Source organism: Ciconia boyciana, chromosome 3, assembly GCF_034638445.1.
Source record: "Ciconia boyciana chromosome 3, ASM3463844v1, whole genome shotgun sequence".
Lineage (NCBI taxonomy): Eukaryota > Metazoa > Chordata > Aves > Ciconiiformes > Ciconiidae > Ciconia > Ciconia boyciana.
The window spans coordinates 10,754,486-10,773,687 of NC_132936.1; the positions used below are offsets into that span (position 1 = coordinate 10,754,486).

Genomic DNA, 19,202 nt, shown 5'->3' on the forward strand with positions numbered 1-19,202 from the left:
GCTTCACTAAGCCAGTTTAGAGAAAGATTTGAATTTCAACAAGTACAATTTCCACACAGAGACACATCTTGACTTTGGGTACTTATGCTCTAGCCCTTAGCTCTGTTTTTGATGTATTCTTCATCCGAGAGCTTTGAAGATTTTTCTTACTTACTCACTGTAAAATGCAACGTTCAAGGTAGTTGTGGGCAATTCTAAAGGGACATGATCAATTTGGCTCAGTTAAATTTCATTATTGTTAAAGAAATATATTTTTCAAGAACTAATTAATAGTCATTATGTTTACACAATGCTTTTCACTTGAAATATTTTTAAGACAGTCTACAAAAACCACTTCATTGTCATAGCAGCCTGAAGCATGTTTTTAAAATGAGGAAACTGAGACATACAGATTTTGTAATTTGCACAGGGTCTCAGAGGACTTCAGTGATAGTTCAGAAAAATTCTAGGCCTCCTGACCTTTCATCCCACATTCAGTCTTATCTTTCACATGTAATGATTTTTTAGAATACTAATTTCAGTCTTATTTTGTCTTTACTAAACCCCAGATATTTCCCTCTTCAATGAGTAGTAAGATATAGTGGTGAATGCCAAACAAATTGAAGCTACGCATTCACTGTAACTTCAGCATGGACACCAAGGTCACAACTCCAATACAACTTCCACCCAGACCATTATGGGAATTCTCCATGCTTGCATTTTGAGCCAGGGTCCTGCAGACTCCCAGATGTACTTCAATTTGTGCAGTGACTCATTCTGCAGATTACGGCGAGACAGCTTAATCACTCGGGAAGTTCAGCACAGGGGCTCTAGGTTGCTTTTTATATTGTACTTGAAATCATGATAATCAAAACCAATAAACATTTTTCCAGGACTCTTGGTAATGATTCTGGGCATCTTTAGAGATTTTCAGCTAAAGCAAGCATTAGCACAGGTTGGAAGTCTTTCCAGAGACTGTAACACCAGGTAGCAAGCACTGACAAGGTACTCTCACAAGACGACCTTCCTCTGCACAACCTAGTGAAAGATTTCAGCGGTCATTCATTTTGTATGTCTCAACTTCTGGTTGTGCCCAGTTCACAGCCTGATTTTCAGAGCTGCCAAAATGCTCATAGTAACAGTCCCTGGGAGCCTTTTGAGATGGCTTTGTAATTACACACAAAAAGTGAGTGAATTCTTCTGAGTTATTTCCTTTGAAAAAGCAGCTTGGTATTCATGAAATAAGGAAACAGAACAAGTTTTTTTGAACTAAAGGAAAGAACTAAATATTCAAAAAATGCCAAGGTTAGCAGAGTGTGGCATTAGGAAATAGCAGAGAGATTTCTCCCTGAACTTGTGACTTAGCTTTTGAGAAAAATAGCTTTTCTGAAGAAGCCCAGTTTGACATTCCACAGCAGCAAGAGAGAAGGTTACTGTTCCTGCTCTATAATGGTATCTCTTTCCATATAGCCTTCCATAGACATTAAACTTCTTACAGTGTAATGTGGATTAGAGGGAAGCAGTAGATTTAGGATATTTTGACCTTAATAAAGATTTTTACAGTGTCTCCCATTATGTTTTTATAACAAAGTTTGGGAAATATGACCTACCTGAAACAACTACTAGACAGATGTATGACTGTTTGGAAAATGGGATTCAGGAGGATTTTTGAAACTGGAAAGATGTAGCTAGTAGGGTTTTGTAACAGTCGTATCTTCATTCCTTTACTATTCAATAGTTGTGTTAAGGATGTGACTGACAGAATACAGTGTGTGTTTACTGAGTTTACAGATAGTACCAGGCTAGAATATGCTGCAGATATGCCAGAGAGGGACAGGATCAAAGTGACCTTCCCAGGCTAAGAGAATTGGTTGGGCAGGGAGAAGAGAATGCTGTCATTCCTTGAAGAGCCAAGTTGTTCTGTACATAAGTTAAATACAAGGATGGGAAATCACTGATTAAGCAATAGTTCTGCAGGAAAAAGTCCTGGGAATATCGTGGGTCACAAGCTGATGTGGGTGAACATGTCATGTTGTAGAGTGACAGACGTGATTTTGGTACATATGAAGAGGTACATGGGCTGAAAGAGCTACAGCTCTACGGTTGAAGAGAGAGACACTCTCCAGCATAAGCTGAAATACCATGTCAGTAAAATTCAAGAGAGATATGAGCCACTGGACATATCTGGAGGAAACCCAAGCAAGAATTATAGCGGACCTAGAGAGCAGTACCTGAAAGGAGAGATTGGTGGAAGTATAAGTTATCTGGCCATCGTAGATATTTGCCCTAAGATTAATTGCATTAACTCTATTTACAATTAGGAGCTCAGGGCAACATGCTTAGATGTGAATGCAGCAAATACGTATGCTTATCAGTTTCCTGTGGCAGTAAGGTTCACAGTTAATTGCATATGACATTAAAAAAGTACTTCCTTCTATTGTTTCATATTTTAATGTATTATGCTGTAAGAGAGAGAAAAACAGTTTATCATGAAGTATCATGAACATGATGGCAACCGCACATCTTGAATTGTACTTCTTTCACTGTTTTCACCACCATTCTCAGTTTTGCCGTGTCCCACAGAGGTTGTCAGCATACACGGTTGTGGTCATGTTATGTGTTTTATATAATGACATTGCAGAATTCTGTATCATCATCATCCTATTTTTTATGGAACATCATATATGAGTTTATTGGAATTTTGAGTAAATGTGCAGTGAACAAGAGTCATCTTAGGGGTCTTTGGGTTTCTGATTCCATTCCTTGCATTAATTTAGAAGTTTGTAAAGGAAAAGAATATTTGGGGTTTTTTTTGCATGTATGTTGCTTACCATTTCTTCAATTTGAATTTCCTTTGCTAGCATGTCAATTTTTTTCTTTCTCCTCTTTAGGTCTCTCTCACATTTCTCACTTCCTCGTCCTCACAAACTGACTAGCATTGTGTCCTGTGCAAATGCTATCAATAAACTACTTATCCATTGACCGGATCATTAAGAAATAAGTTACCCATGATTTTAATATGAAGCTGGACTAAAATCTTAGGCCAGGATTCATCCCACCTCAGTTTAGGCACTTCATTCAAGTTAAGTTCTAAAGGCCTTATCACTGAAAAGAGAGTCATCTTGAGAGGTGATTTATCCCACCCCAGAAATGATCAAATCGCCAGGTGTGTTCAATGATTATGTACAGGTTTTAGTAATAATCACTACTTTTTTTGTATTTGTGATGAATCCAGACCTTATTCCTTGCTGTGATGAAAACCGGCTAATCTAATCTAATCCTAATCTTTTTTCTTTGCTTTCAGACTATTTCTTAACACGTTACAACCTTTCATTTTATAGCTGTTTAGCTTCAACCAAAGTTTGAAATGTAACAGAGCTTTTAGAAGACCAATAATTTTTGTCATCTGGTTGTGTTTATTGAAATGTTCAAGAAATTCTAGATCAGTAAAATGCTATTTTCCTTTGTAAAATCAGTAGCGATTAGACACTATTTTTAACTCCCCAAACCACTGGACAGGGTGATTCTTACGTAGCAGGATTGTTATCAGCTCAGCAATTCTGTATTTAAGGTTCTTCAAAACTCTTAAATGTACCTTCCAGCCCTGATATTCTGTACTGTTGCTACTTCTTGATACCTCACTACCCAAAGAGAAATCATTGTTGTTGCCAGAAAAAGATTACAGAGAGCAGAAACCTCCTGAATGTTTGAACAAGAAAGGTGCGTGCAAAAAAGGGAAAATCATTTAGCTTCCAAATAGTGTAATTATCTTCTTTAGCTACTCCCTTAGCCTCTACAAATTCTGCTGTAGGCCTCTTGTTTCTGATATACCTAAGGAATATTTTATTGTTTATTTTTAAATCTTTTAATGTTTGTTCTTGGAAACCTACTTTTGCTCTTTGCAATTTCCTCTTACTTAACGCCTGCTGAAGTTTAAGTTCCTGTTTATTGGCTTCCCTAGGATCATGTTTCCAAAATTTGAAGGATTTCTGTTTGGTTGAAATAGACTCTTGAACCTTGCCATTCATCCGGTTTAGCTTAATCCTGCCTTCCTGGTTCCCTTTCTTGCACACTACACAAGCCTTCAGAGACAGTGCCTTTTAAAGTACTGTTCTTACTGCCTTTGCTCTCTTACAGTTTTACTTTTAGGATCTTTATGACTAATCTACGTGTACTAAGTGTGTGAATTCCAATTCATTTCTTATTTTTTACTGCAAAAACACACAAGCAACTCAGGAATATGAGCAGAACCCACCAAGAAAAAGAGGTAGGACAAAGAAACCAGTAAGATGGGAGAAGGGGAGCAGGGGAGTATTTACTGTTCCCACTTTTGGTTTATAACTGCACTGAAGGTGAAGAGCTGCCTGCAGAATTCCAGTAAAGTTGAACGAACTGGTATGTGTCAGGTTCTGCACTGATGGCCACCAGTATTTTCACCTCCACCTGCCATCCACTGCTGATGCTGCAAGGTAATGGCAAAAGTTCTGACTGCCGGTAGGCTATCCACCATGTCCTACTCACAAGAACCTTATTCTGGACTGGAAAGTAAAAGGCCTGGCATGCTAAAATCCTCATAAAGCGGGTTGGGTACAAGTTCCGTTGCCACAGATACCCTGCCAAATCCAGGCTCTTGCACTTAGTGCTTTGTGAAATCTTGTAAATCCATAGTAAGCCACATCCATCACCTGAAGGACCAGCACGTAGGGTAGCAAGGGTGGCTCTCCATGTTCTGCCTTTCCTTCTGACGCAGTGCTTTTGACAGACAGATAGCGTCATTTATAGGTAGAAGTTTTGAGCGTTAAAGTCGTATTTGTCATATTAGAAACAGGAATCAATCTGAAATTAATGAAATACCTATGGAATTCGTCATTGTCTTTCATACTTCTTGTTTAAGCTTTTCCTAGATTATTTTTGAAGGTGCGTTCTAAGATGTGTGTCCTTCTAAAAACAAAGGTGTATAATGCATCAGTGTTTGGAGCTGAATTGAGGAAAAGAAGACCAGTGTCAGGGCATGAACTTAACAATGCTGTAGATGGACAGACTTTTGCAGGCTGCACCACAGGATTAGATGACCGGGTTGCTAGACACAAAACTGCACGGAGGCCCCTTTGCCCAATCGAATAGGATGAGACCAGCAAATTTGATGGGTTGTCTATATGATGTCACATCTGCAACCCTTTCATCTTGTCTAGGAAAGGAAGAACTTGCACTAGCTGCGTTGAACATTTAATTGAAAAAGACAGAGCTCTGCAGGCATGTAACTGAATTGCATCTTCTTTGTCTGACTCAGAAGTAGATACTACTTTCTAGGATTTTTTTTGGTTTTTTTCCACTTGAGAGCACTGGCGTTGTCTTTCAACATTTGATCTCTGGAGCCATCACTCATGTCTCTGGTGGCATTCTGTTTCCTTAGAGCACTGCTGGAATTCTGCCAACTCCATCTTTTGGTCACCACCAAAGACCTATGTAATTGCCATTTCCTCCCCTATCACACATTGTGAGAATGCATTACTCCTGTCTCAGAGCAGTATCAGATCCAACACTGTCATTAACTATTTGTGCACAAAACTTCATTGGTTCAAATTTAAAAAATTGTCAGAGTCTTTCCATTTTCTCCTGTTTTTCAGGAGAGGATTTAGTATTTCAGAATACTTTCAGTCATTCTAGAACCTGGAAATTGAAATGCTTTGAGGTAATTTAGCCATTCAGGGTCTTCCACTGGTTTTGCAAACTGGTGAGAAAGGGGAAGAATATTGCCCTTCATTCCCACATATAGGTTAATGAATGTCTCTGTGATCCAACAAGCATAGGGGCTTCAGATTGTAAGGACAGGAGAGGCTTGGCCATCTTATTAGCACAGTAAGCTGACTGGGCAGAAAAAAAAGGTAAAAGAAGTGCTAATTCTTTGGATAGTGATATCTACACATTCCTTCAGTACGGCATTGATGTCAGAAATGGATAGCCCCTATTAAAACTGAGTAAGTCTGAACTCCCTTTGGAGGACCTCTCACTTTCTGCAGACATAATGCAACATTGATGGTCATGTAGCAACTCTTGATTCTGCAGTTGAATACATGGGGTTTATTCTAGCAGCAAAACTGATAATCTAACATGTATGTCCTTGTTCAAAGCCAGGTTTTGGACTGTGCACTGAAATTTCTTGACGAGCTTCTGTAGGTTCTGTTGTAACAGAAGCCGGGCTAGGTGGACACAATGTGATCCTTCTGTGTCAAAATGTTTAAATTTATGAATATCTAGGCATCCAGGCAAACTGACCCACTTTTCAGAAGTGCTTAGTTCCCACTGCTGTCTAACATACACGGGACCTGCCAGAACTCAACACCTCATAAAATTAGACTGCTTTTAATTAGGTGTCCAAGTATTAGACTCAATCATTTATGTCTCTGAGACAGTATCTTGCAGACCAACTCACAATAAATTGCGCTGAGTATTTTTAATACTTTACATTCCAGAAAGGTAAGGCTTAGGCATTTGGTGTCCAGCCCAGCCCTGTCTGGGTAAGTGCCATCAATATTATGCAGGACTGCAGTTTTCAATGATACTTGTATTTACCATTATTTTTATTATTTGTTATGTTGAATATTTGAATGACTTGCATATTGAAATGTCAATAATTTAATAGTCTGTTGATTAACAATGCCTTTTAATGAATGCTTTGTATTTAAAAGCCCACTCTTGCAAACACTTCATGGGTGATTTATCATGCTTACCTTTACCTTTCTGAAAGTATGTAGTGAAAGGTAGTCATCAAAGTTCCTTCGCTAGTCAGTAGAGAGAGAGAGTCATCACCATGGGCTGATTCAGAAGTCTGTAAGATAGATGGATAGAGTTATGTTCCGAAGGTGTCTTTCTCTTTTCATTAATTATGGAATTAATTAATGGGGGGTGACTTAGGTTAGTCTATATGCCTTTTTGATGATTCGGTTAGTTGAGATAAATTCTGCCATTTCTGTCAGTGGGATTCTTTTCAGTGGGATTGGCAAGATGATGACTGCTCTAGGTGCCTTACCTTTTTGCAGGTTTGGGCCCATATTATTGTTTGTAAAACATTTGCTGTGTAATTATATTATTGAATGTTTCTTTTTCTGCAGCCAACATCTTGTATATGGCAAGCCAAGAAATGATGAAGGTTGTGGAGAGAGACAGTACAACCATAAAGCAGAATTTAAAGAAGGTAACTATTTAATCCTCAGAGTTTTCATGGGAAGCCCACATGCATGAGGAAATGTTACATCCAGTTATATTTGTGCAAAACCAGAATTTCAGCAGGCTTGATTCTGCTTTTATGTTAGTGTCATTCCGTTGACTTTGGAGAAGCCATTAAAGGGGTCACTGATGATTGAAGTGTCATTGATCCACACCTTTGTAGATGTAGCATTCACTACTGTCAGATGCAGTATCCCATCTGGTATGTTTTCCTTGGTAGAGGAGAAACAGTGTATGTTCTGGCTAAGCCTGAGATGTGGTTGCCAGTGAGGCCAGGAGTTACCTGGGTTCTGATCAGACAGGCAGATGGCGAGCCAGGACATGAGTGCCAGCTGATTGACCAAATCCTCTGACTTTGCTGCTGGACAAACAGAACATGTACCATCTGTGTTGTGTGGTGTCAGTTAATATCAGGGGATTCTGCAGGCTTGATTTTTGCATGGCATCAAAACATAATAGAGAGGAGTCAGCAAAATTATTATGGTCCACAGTTTCAGCCATTCGACTAGTGTAAGAGAAAGATATAGAAAGTGCATTCCTCAGAGACTGGAGCTACTGCTATACAAACAAATGAAGGAGTTTCAGGGACCTTTCTCCTGCACTGAACTTTCTTGTCTGTACGGATTTATTGTTGAAACAGATCCTGGTACAGTTTTGGTCTGGACCGATAGCATTCTCCCAGTCAATTTCCAGGCACAGTTCAGGGGTTGGCACAGGCCAGGAACTGTTCCTAATTGGAGTTTTGATGTGGTCACCCTGTTTTGGAGGCTGAGAGAATTTAATAGTGTGGCCATGGTCAGACAATTCCAGATGGCTTATGAGCCAGAAAACTGTCACATTTCATAAACTACTATTGGTGTAGCCTCTGTGTGAGTAGATAATCAGTATAACATTATTCTGCTGTGTCCCCTTCCTTCCCTCCCCCCATTTTTTGTATCATCCCTGTCTTTTTGCTGGAAGAATGATTCCAGCACTTTGCACTGGCAGAGATTTTCCTTGGAGAATGGAATTTTCTAGGACAGAGGTCCTAGATCTCTGTAAGATTACTTTGTGCTTTGTAAATAGATATGGTACAAAGTTCACTTCATAAATCAGTCTTTCTTTTTTGGCTGAAAATTTACTTATTTTTTACTTATCCCATTTGCCTTCTCTGCACTTTGAAAGGTATGTTCAGATGTTTCAGTTCTAGTTTTTTTAAAGGAGTTGAAATAGCACACGTGAACAAGGAACTGTTCACTGCACTAGGCATGCCTTTTTTCCCACATTTTTATTGCAGAGCATTCAAAGATCTCCTGCACTTTGGCGGGAATCTCAGTGAAGAAACTGAAGGGGTGATCTTGCAGACTGCAAATATTCGTATTGTCTTAAACAAAACTTTCCATGGGTTGATCCAAAGCCCAGTGAATTCAAGGAAAACAGTTGATTTTACTGACTGAATCATGTCTCCGAGTGCCAGGGAGCTGCAAGGTCTGCTGTTCCCTGAGGGAAAGGGAGCCGTGAGCCAAGGGTGACCCCAGCACAGGCAGTGCCCTCACCGAGCAGGGTCCAGTCCCACAGCACCCAAGCGGGGCAAGGTAACAGGATCCATCGACTGTCCCAGACAAGGCAAAGCAATGAACCTGGTCCAGCGTCCCTCCAGAGAATCCAGTCAGGAGCAAAAGGAGACAGGGCCAGAGGCAGGACTAGAGACAAGGCTACAACGTGGTCCAAAGTCCATCCAGGAGGCATGGCCAAAGACATGACGGAAGGCAAGCTGCAAGGTGGGATCCATCCAGGTGACAGGCTATGTACAATGTAGGTCCAATGTCAATCTAGGACACAGGGCCAGGGCCAGGGCCGGAGACAGATACTCCTAGAATGTAGCTTGAGAGGCAGAGACTAAAGGTGAAGGACAGAGATGGAGACCTGGACCCATGGGCAGGGAGTGTGGGTTGGGGTCGCAGGCGAGGCTGATAAGGCCTGTTAGTGCCCTGAAACTGAGGGTAACACTGCAGGTTACTGTGTTCGCCAGGGTACAAAAGTGAAGAGTTTGCAGGATCAGGACTTCAGGTGCTTTTGGAAATTTTAATCACAAGCACACGTGCTTGAAGTTAAGCATAAAAGCTTCGCTGGATGAGGATGATAGCGGTGGCAATCAGCTGCAGCTCCAGTGACTTCAGGTGGTCTACTCAGATGCTTCATGTTACAAAAATACTTATTTCTTGTACTGAATGAAAGCCCATAGCAAACAGTAAGAGTTTACAGGTGTCCTGGTCTGCTTCATCTGTGCTTTTGTTGACTCTGTCAATCTAAGCATGGCCTTGGCAGGCAGGAGCTTTTTTAAACCTGTGTTAACTTTCTTTTATTGATTCTTCTATGTCCTCATACTTTTAAAGTGGCAAACATACTCAAGAAAACAAAAAAGCTGAAGCAAGCTTATAAGCAGTTGGCAAACTGAAGAAAAAGCAGGTCTAAAAGTGAAGCTAAATGCTTCTCTTTTTTCATCTTCTAGTAATTTCTGGGAATGTAAGAATTAAGGAAATTTTTGAGTTGGCATTATGTTAAATTTGAAGTGTATTGACAATAAAAATGGGCTTAACTTATAAAGGTTGGAAGTTTATAAAAACAGGAACTATAGTCCAAGTTGCTATAGAACTGGCAAGCTGTCACTTCAAAAAATTTATACTGTTTAGTAGTCTCTGTGATCATATGGTAAAAGCCAATCTTAACACCTGACTTTGCCAGCTGCTGTGGAATAGAAAAGTTATTTCTGGATCTTATTTGCATTCTGTGATCTGAAGAAGAAAGAAGAAGAGACACTAAATTATTCCAATCTTTCCATGCCCAGGTTTAACTATAATTATTACTAGTTAGGGACCAGGAGAAATTTTATCTCCAGACCCCAGATTCTTAGTCTAACAATACTAATTGCTCAGATTTATGTTGAAAGAATGGGAGCTGGAATATTGTTTGGATAATTAAGTGAGGTATTTCACTTATAATCTTCTAAAGACAGAAGTTGTGCACATTAAATAGCAGTGGAACTGTATGAGGAGGATGGAGAGCTGTCTTCTAACAAAGTAATATATGATAGAGCATTTAAAATACTGGCTCTAAAGCAATTCATCTGGATCAAGCAGTACATAAATGTAGGCTTCTTATTGCAATGACACAAGGAGTTGTGATAAATCACAAAATCCAAACAATTAAGGTAGGGGATACTGATGTAAGATTTGCTCAGCTGTGATGGTTAATTATCATTAGCTGATTGTGTCTAAGCCAGCTGAGCTATGTTCTTGCACGGCAATAACACCAACTCCCTTTCCTAACAGAAACTGGAGGCAAAGGTACTACTGCACTAGAGGAAGTTTGTTGTAATTCTTGCCCAAAAGGAAGTGGGTGTAATTCTGTATTCTTAAAAGATGGATCAGTATTAAGCATCACAGAGCTTTTACAAATAGAATAAAAATTTTAAAAGGAAAGGGAAAAGGGTTATGTTGGGCATTCACTAGTGTGCCTGTGATGGACAATGATACTTCAATATAGAGGCTCTCTACAATACTTAACTTTTTAAGTCTGCATCATGCCACATTCATTGCTTTATTTTAAGACTTAGCCTTTTGACTCTTTTTCTGTCAAGTAAGCTTATAAACCTGTTGTAATCAAGAAGATATTGCATTAAAGGGTAAAACTAAGGTGCTTACAGATGAAATTTTGTTTTAAAAAAATCACCCCTCAGATTTTATATTTATTGAGATATATTTTATTCATTACTCCATGTGTAATACACCGTAGTCCTATTTTTAAGTGTAGGATCTGCTCCAAAGCCCATCTAAATCAATAGAAGACCTCCCACAGACTTCAGGAAGTCTTGAATCAGTTTGGCAGTGAACTTTCTGTAGTGGTTCATAATTTCTTAAGACCATAAATCATCTTCTCCAGCAACTGAAAATCATGATTCTTTTGGTTAGCATGTTAAACCAAAAAAGGTTTATATGCTCTTAGAGTTTAGTTTTGCCAGTGGTCTGGTGTAGCAGATGCATTGATTGTGTAAGGAAAAACACAGGAGACATCTGAAGTAGAGATACAAAGATGAAAAAAAATCCATTGTCTGAGAAGAATCATTTTTAAGCAAATGGGAAAAAGTATAAACTGGAAGTTTATGGACACATGAACCTGTTTTCACTCAGATTGAGGAAGTCTGTATTGTGGGTGGCTTATAACCACCCATATATAGATGGTTAGGTGGGGAAGAAATTCAGTTTTGAAAAAATTAAATGAATTAAGTATATGTTTACCACTTCCTGCTTATTTCAATGGTGTATTTAGAATTTAAAGTAATACAAGTTTATATCACACCAATAATACCATAGAAAATGTGTTCTCCAAGAGTATCAACTAAACAAGTGGTATGCAGAGATTAAGAGTAAAAATTGCAAAAATGAAGTATTTCCTTTCCACAGAAAAGTGCTAGGTTTTTATTTTGAAAAATTGTCTTTGCTAGAGAAAATTTTTAAAACTGAGCAACCAAGAAATATTTTCACCCCTGAAGCAGCTGTTTTGATGTTGCCCGGTGTTTTTGTTTGAGTCTTGTAGACATCCACAGGGGTTTAGCAATTATTCCCAGTGAGAGGAGCATGATCTGAAATAAGTGGTTAAAAGAATATTACAAATACTTTGCCTGCCCACAGCCTGAGTGAGTTGCTTGCCTACATTTGTGAAAAACCTTCCAAACACTCTTTCTGAATAGGTGCAAAGTGCTTTCTCAAGCGAGTGAGACCTCTTTTTTGGCTGGTCTCACATCCTTTTTGGCCTGCACTCCCTGGAGGTGCAGAGTTGAAGTTAGGGAAGTTGCACATGTGCTTGGGGATTTTGGTGCCTCTGTCATTTAACCACAAAAACAACCTTCTCTTTGAAGCACCCAGAATGCCTTATCAGGGATCAGCAGCTTCTCTCCTCGGTGGACAAGGATCCCAGTGAGCATTCAAAAAGTTCAATGGACCACAATATACTTATCTGTGATAGTTTACTTTTTCTATAACTAAGCTCCTGTTACCATCGTTCATGCTGTGTGGTATTCTAATAAAGAAGCAATGACATGAATTTCCAGAATTTTTGGCATGGGTGTAAGGTGTGTGCTACACACAATGAGCAAAGGCAGCAATATTTCCGCAGCCTTCTGAAGAATACTTAAGAAGTTACCATCCAGCCCTTAATCACTTACCTTCCCTCCCTCTGCCACAGAGCTCATTGCACGGCAGTGAGCAAAATTGCCATTTACGGCCAGATGCTGATCCTGATGTTGCACGAGAGATCTGGCTGATTCACCTTAGATAAAGTCCCACTGAATGTAGACAGTCAGGCTGATATTCAGAGGGAAATACGGTTTGCAGTAAATATGATTGGAAGAATCTGGCCCAGTAATAGTATTGCTTAAATAGTGGTTTCAGGTCTGTTTGTTTTTATTTTGGTATTTATACAGACTTGACTTCTGAAATATTCATGTTCCTGACACTTCTAAATATATACCCTCAAAATGCTTTTAAGTCTTTAAAAGTAACATAGTATAAATAAGTTAATCGCCCTCGTTTGTTGGTGCATCCTTTTTAAAAGCACATTTTTGCTTTGCGTTGAGTATGACCCTTTGTTATCTGTGAGAAAGTGGAAATAGAAGTGGCCTTGCTTGATCTCTTGGGTCTACATGCAGAGCTGCCGGCAGCGTTGCTAATAAACTGCAGCAAAGTTAGAGAGAAGCCCTTTCCCCTTCCTCGATTTACCAAATTTCCAGTTAACACTGACAAAGGCATGAAAATAGGGAGCCTGCTCCCTGCCCATTTGGCAGAACACCGTACCTGACACCGGGGAGAGGAGTAACACATCTTGAATCCCATGCAAAGTAGCCACTCCACCTGGCTGTGCCTCAGGTTTTGCATCTTAATTTCTCTGAAAGTAAAATGTTTCTCCACTCCCTTTCCAGACAGGGAGGTTGGTTTTGTTTATTATTTATGTTGGTTTAACAAAATTGGCTGCATTCCTTAAGTTAAATAGAATCACCACAAATACTTGAACTAGCCATTACACCTTTACTACAACCCCTACAGGTTAGTATTTAAAACTAGCATTGTGTATCCCAGATTGTCAACTGCCTCCTCTCACAATGGTCCAGCAGAAAAAGTTTGGCTTCACACTGCCCTTGGAAAGTTGAGAAACCCTAATTCTGGTAAAACAAGCTGAGAAGCAAGTTCCAAAGACCTTGCCATCAAACTGGCTGATCTCAACCACGGCAGGATCACGAGGGGTGAGAGATGGTGTCTTGGAGAACCAGATCCCAAAGCATTTAGGCTTCCTAGGGCAACACCAGCTCTTTGAATTCTTCCCAGAAACTCATTAGTAAAGCCGAAGTACAACTGAAGCAAGTCCAAAAAAAAGTGTCCCCCAAACCAGTCTGTTCCCGTGTCATTTATACTGGTTTTTTGGCAGGATAAGGTGGAGATGCTTCCATAATTCCAGAGAAGCTAAGTCATTTTCTATAAACCTTGATTGAAACTACAATTAATTCTGGGCTAATGCCTTTTTAAACTAGTTTTCATCCAAGAGCAAATGAAACTATTCACTGGTTACTGTTGAGAGATGTCGCCCAGAGAGAAGCTGCTGTCTCATCCAGTGAATGCACATGGGAGTAATACTGATAAAAAGTTAATGTATCAGAGACAAGGATTTCAGCAAGGAAACTGGTACGGTCTTGCTTGCCATTGCACATGTGCTATTAGTTTATATCCACAGAGATCTGTCCTTCGCTCTTTGCCATCAGCTGGAGTGCCTGCCGATGTAATAAGATCCTAAAGTTGTTATAACATGTACCAAATTCCAGAGAGATAGAGGAAACTCAATTAATATTTTTTAACTTTTTGGATTTGTTTTTCAGTGTTGACCTATGACAGCCACAGAAGAAGCATAAAAGAAATATCTCTGTAATTTATACTTCTGTGAACTGTCATACATACTAAAACAAGTGCCAATGGAGTCAACTGCAGGAAACCTTTATTATTTTCTTAGAAACTTTAAAATGTAAACATCCTGTTGATATGAATCTCAAGATTCTTCTGATGTTTACTTAGCAGCTGCCATCATTGTGCAGTGTCTGAGTACACATACCATATTACAGGGTACTAAGCTGAGGGAGCCCTATTCTGACTTGTGTTTTATTTTACAGAAGCTAAGGCTGAAAATACTTCTGAGCACTTTAATGGTAAAACAGCTTACAAGAACATTGCTGTTATTTTAAGACTATTTGAAACTTAGAAGTTGCGTAACTATTTCAAACACAGTATTGAAATGGCCAGCAAAGATAACCCACATCCCCTTTACTCTGCCCTTCTTGTCAGATCCTGAAAGAGGACATGCTTTAGTCACTCATAACAAGCAGGGTATTGCATCAGGAATCATATAAAGTCTTTGTCATGTCCAGTGGTAGCTGCCATTTCCCTGCCGAGTCAGGAATACCTGGAAGTCTCAGCATTCAATATTGCAAAAGAATGAAAAATAATCCTCTCGTCCTCATGGCAGAAAAGTTAAAAAATGCAAATACTGAAAAGTTGAAGCCCAGAAGAAAAATAGAAATAAGCTTCTATTTATTGTTTTGTAAATCTGTTTATTTTTAAGCTAGTCGCATTATTTTGGTGGCCTGACTCACCATATTTGAATGCTTAGGTTGGCAGCAGTTTTCCATTGCTGGTACAGTGGTTGTGCTGACTCAGGATGTCTTTACAGCCATGCACAGTCCACAGGAAAATATGTACTTTACCGATCCATGCAAATCATATAGTGCATGCCAGTGTTTCCTACCATTAATGAAGAACCCATGTGCCTCTGGTTACACGTGGTTCGTTAATTATGCCTGCCTGCGTGCTGCAATAGCAAAGCTCCTGATGTTAAAATGAAGATGAGAACATTTGGATTCTGGAAATTTTTGTTTAACTATGTCTAAAATGAATCTCTCTTGATATATTAGGAAAATAGGTAACACCCTAACATCTGTATATTTTGTGGCTGTGTGTGGCATAGGCAAAGAGCACAGACATTTTGTCATTCAGAGGGAGACCCTCAACGCCACAAATCACAGTCAAGTATCTGTCAGGTTTCATAGGCCTTGTACCACCATCTGGATCACTGAAAATTTACACCTTAATTGCAATCCTGCTTTTAGATTTTATTGCATAGTCCATTAATAGGGAAGCATTTTCAAAACAATTCAGAATTCTGTTGGCAGTTTCTAATTAAGAAACATGTATGTTAAAGTTTTAGATTTGCAGGCGTACGCACGTAGACGCACAGAATGCACACACCAACATCTGCACATGAAATAAGCAGACAAAATAACTGCAGCATCAAATAAAGTTCCTCAAGTCTTCCTGTTATAAAACTGTTCTTAGTTAGTTGCTTATAATGTACCCAAACTTTAATTGCATATATGACACAAGTGTCTATCCTACCTTGACTGTTTAGTTTTTATTTCAATCCAAAGGGTTCTACAATGTCTACAAATAAGGCTCAGGGGAAAATGCATTTTATTCTCATGGTAAAAATTCTTGGCTTGGAGAAGGAAGCTCTTCATTCCAGTGCAGAGGAGATACGTGCTGAGCTAGTAGAGACGGAACTAGTGAGTGGGGGGTAAACAGAGAGGAGGAGGAGGAGGCAGGAAGAACCAAAGGCTCCGTTTGTTTGGCCAAAGGTAGGCTTCTGGTACTGTATGAGGTGGTGGATTTGAGCTACCCAAGCAAGACTGACATATGAGACACACGAGCTGCCTGTAGCAGCAGTGGAGACCAAACAGGATATGCCAGCATATCAATCTTAAATTGCATGAGATCATAGAATCATTTAGGTTGGAGAAGACCCTTAAAATCATCAAGTCCAACCGTTAACCTAACACTACCAGATATTTATGTATGGGCACCTGAATCATGCTTTATGAGTTTACTTGTAGGAATCTACGAGTGCAGTAGGCATTAGAGGTGCAGATGACCCCATTAGAGTCACTAGAAATCTATTGAAGAAGTCAAGATGGAATTTGGCCTTAAACATGGACATCTGGTTTAATTTTGGGCACTGTGGAATATCCCCATCTGGCCTCCAGCTGTTTTGCCAAAAAGTTGTGGGTCTCCTATAAAATCTGTCATACCTGCCAGTCTCATGCAGATGCCTCATATCTAGAGGACCTCAAATGGCAGTAGGTACCTACACTTAGGCAACTGAGTTCTTAGTGGAGCCTGAAGTGCAGCTCCACCCACCTTACAGTAGACACCTGCTGTTTCAGCTGAATAGCTTGCTAAGCACCGATGGCTTTATTGAGTATATCTTTCCTGACTGTGTGGTGGGAATTTGGTGCCTGGTACACATGTAAACACCACAGTACAGTTACTTGTATTTACATGGTTTTATGCTGAACTGAACCCAACCCTGACACAGAACAACTGATAGTTTGAGAGATATTTGAGGAGTAGGGCTGGGAATAGAGGTTCTAGGCTGATAAAAAAGTGGAGAATTGCTGGGGGGAAAAGCAGCTAGGGTAGGAACTGAGACTCAGAATGGGATGGAGAAACCAGAAGACTAAAATTTGGACTTGGCAGGGCAAGGATGTGGGACTAGAATAAGAAGCAGAAGTAGTGGAAATTGGAAATTACTAGGTAAGGAGAATAGAGCTGAAACAACGAGCCAAAGGGGGTAGAGCAGTCCTCAGACCAGAAAGGGACAAGACAGAAGAAGTCATACTTGGAAAGACTGGACAAACGACTGGAGAGCAAGGCCAGTAGCTGGTAAATATTCTGCCCTTTTCTGCTTGGAATGGAACCTAAATTTCCAAAATGTTATTGATCGTGTTCTCAGCAGGTGCCTTTGGCTATGTTTGCCTTGAAAACAGGAGCAGCACAATAGAAGAGAATTTGTAGAGATAAATAGTAAGTGGTGAGGACCTGATGTTCCCAATGTAGGCATCTCAGAGTGTTATTACTTTAGCCAACAGTTGTCTGGTCCCATGGACTGAATGTCCATTAGTGACTGGAGCTCACTAAGTGTAATCCTGAAAAGCATCTTTGCCTTAGTTTTAGAAGTTGAAAGGAGTTCATACATTGCAAGACTACTCCACGATGTGAACCAAAGCATGGTAAATCTGGACAAACATGACATTTGCTCCAAAAACACACAATAGATCCAAACTAAATCACTAATTTCTGTGCTGGACACCCCCAGCGTGAGACTCAGCAGGAAGGTGTCCCATGTTCCTCTGGCCAGAAGCTGACAGTGCTCCTTCTTTCAATTACCCCATTACCTTAAGGGACAGAGGTCTAAAGCAGCAGATCTAGAGGTGCTAACACTGTTGCCAATACATGTAGGTGCCACATGTAAAATACCTGGGGTTTGGTTTACCTCCTTGAAATCTAGCAGACTGTATACACAAGCTCTGCTAAAACCAGATGATACTGCATTACCAAGCATGTCAAAGTTAGGGAGCACGAATCTTATTTCAGACGCCTTTTATGTATGCATTAAGAGGTGGTCTTTCATTAAAACATCACTTTTCCTTTTTTCCTCTTTCATTAACCAGAAGAGCTGTGTAATGAAGGAGACAGCAGGATGCAGAACTCTTACCTCATTTGTGGCAGAAGTGGTAAAATGCCTGTTGAAAGAAACAGGGGACTTTATGAAGTAAAAATGGATAGGTTCATGGTAAAGGCACCTAAACTTCACATCCAAGAATGGACTGTTGGTGAAGTCATTAATATTTTTCATAGATGGTTACAGTTTGTCCTCGCTTTTCTGAGTATCTTATTTAAGACCTTGAAATCTGTTTTACAGACAGATAGACAGTGTTTCAGAGCACCTGCAAATGAAGTCCAGGAGTGCTATCCTTTGAGCATAGTCAATATTGTGTAATGCTACGCACACCAGAAAACCAGCTCTAGGTGTTTCAGACTACACTACATACTTTCAAATTAATGTATGTAGTTTGACATTCTGTGCTCTCCGTCTGCAAAATTGAGATAAAAATGGCCACTAAGGTGTTGCAAAACTAAATTAATAAATGTCAGCATGCAAATCCTGTAGTGGTGCATGCGAGAGGAATGCACATAAGAAAATATATTCTGTCTGTAAACCATGAAATATGTAGTTAATAAATCCTTAGACCACACACAGAATTTAAACCAAAAAATACTATCAAATAGCAGCTCATCAGCTGAACATCATCCTGTCAGTGGATTGAATGAGTCAAGGATCCTTTGGACCATGCAATGAAAGATTAACCTGTAATGCACATATACCAGAGGCAAGCTAAGAATGCACGTAAATCTTCTGTTTAGGCATTTCCAAATCTGTGAGTTCTCAAGTTTACAACCCTACCTGGAGAACAGCCCATTTCGCAGTTCATGCAGACTAAGCCAAGTATTTTATCCACCTTCGTAAGTGTAAATGACTTTTCATCTTTTTCTAAATGATCATGTGATGAGAGTCTATGACTAGCCTATCAGAATATCTAATAATTTCAAGGACTACTCCATTAAACTGGAGTTGCTCCATTTCTTTTTTTCTCAGTTTCATAATCTTTATTTTTGTATCTGTTGGTAACGGAGCCCAGGGTTAAACATAATTCGGTCAGATGTTTGGCTTTCAAAAGGGCTGAATGCAGCTGGCCATTTTACGTTGGCTTTTTTGAAGAATTTTTGCTAGTGTGACATCCTGTGATTTATTAATTGAAGGCAAGATCAAAAGAAATTTTCTGCTAAAGCAAACAACATACCTTATTTCCAGCAATTAGTGAGTGACAAAGGAAACCAATAATGTTTGTTAACATGGGATGGTTTCTGTTCTATGTTTTACGTAGAAGTGTAACTGGGGTTGGTGTCTATGCAACTGAGATATTATATTTTGGATACAGCCAATAGTCAGTAATGTCCAAGATTTGGATACGCTTCAACAAGAGAAAAGCGAGTTAGACAAAAACTTGTAACATTTTGTGAAAT

General features: G+C 39.5%; 1 protein-coding gene across 3 annotated transcripts in view; it reads left to right on the forward strand.

The window, feature by feature from the left end:
- The window catches only part of LDAH (lipid droplet associated hydrolase), a 126,194-nt gene that overhangs the window by 101,905 nt on the left and 5,087 nt on the right, over nucleotides 1–19,202 (forward strand). For all 3 annotated transcript variants that reach the window (XM_072858483.1, XM_072858484.1, XM_072858485.1), the window contains one exon: nucleotides 7,092–7,174. In XM_072858483.1, the coding sequence (XP_072714584.1) occupies nucleotides 7,092–7,174 (83 nt within the window). The remainder of the gene's footprint in view (nucleotides 1–7,091; nucleotides 7,175–19,202) is intronic.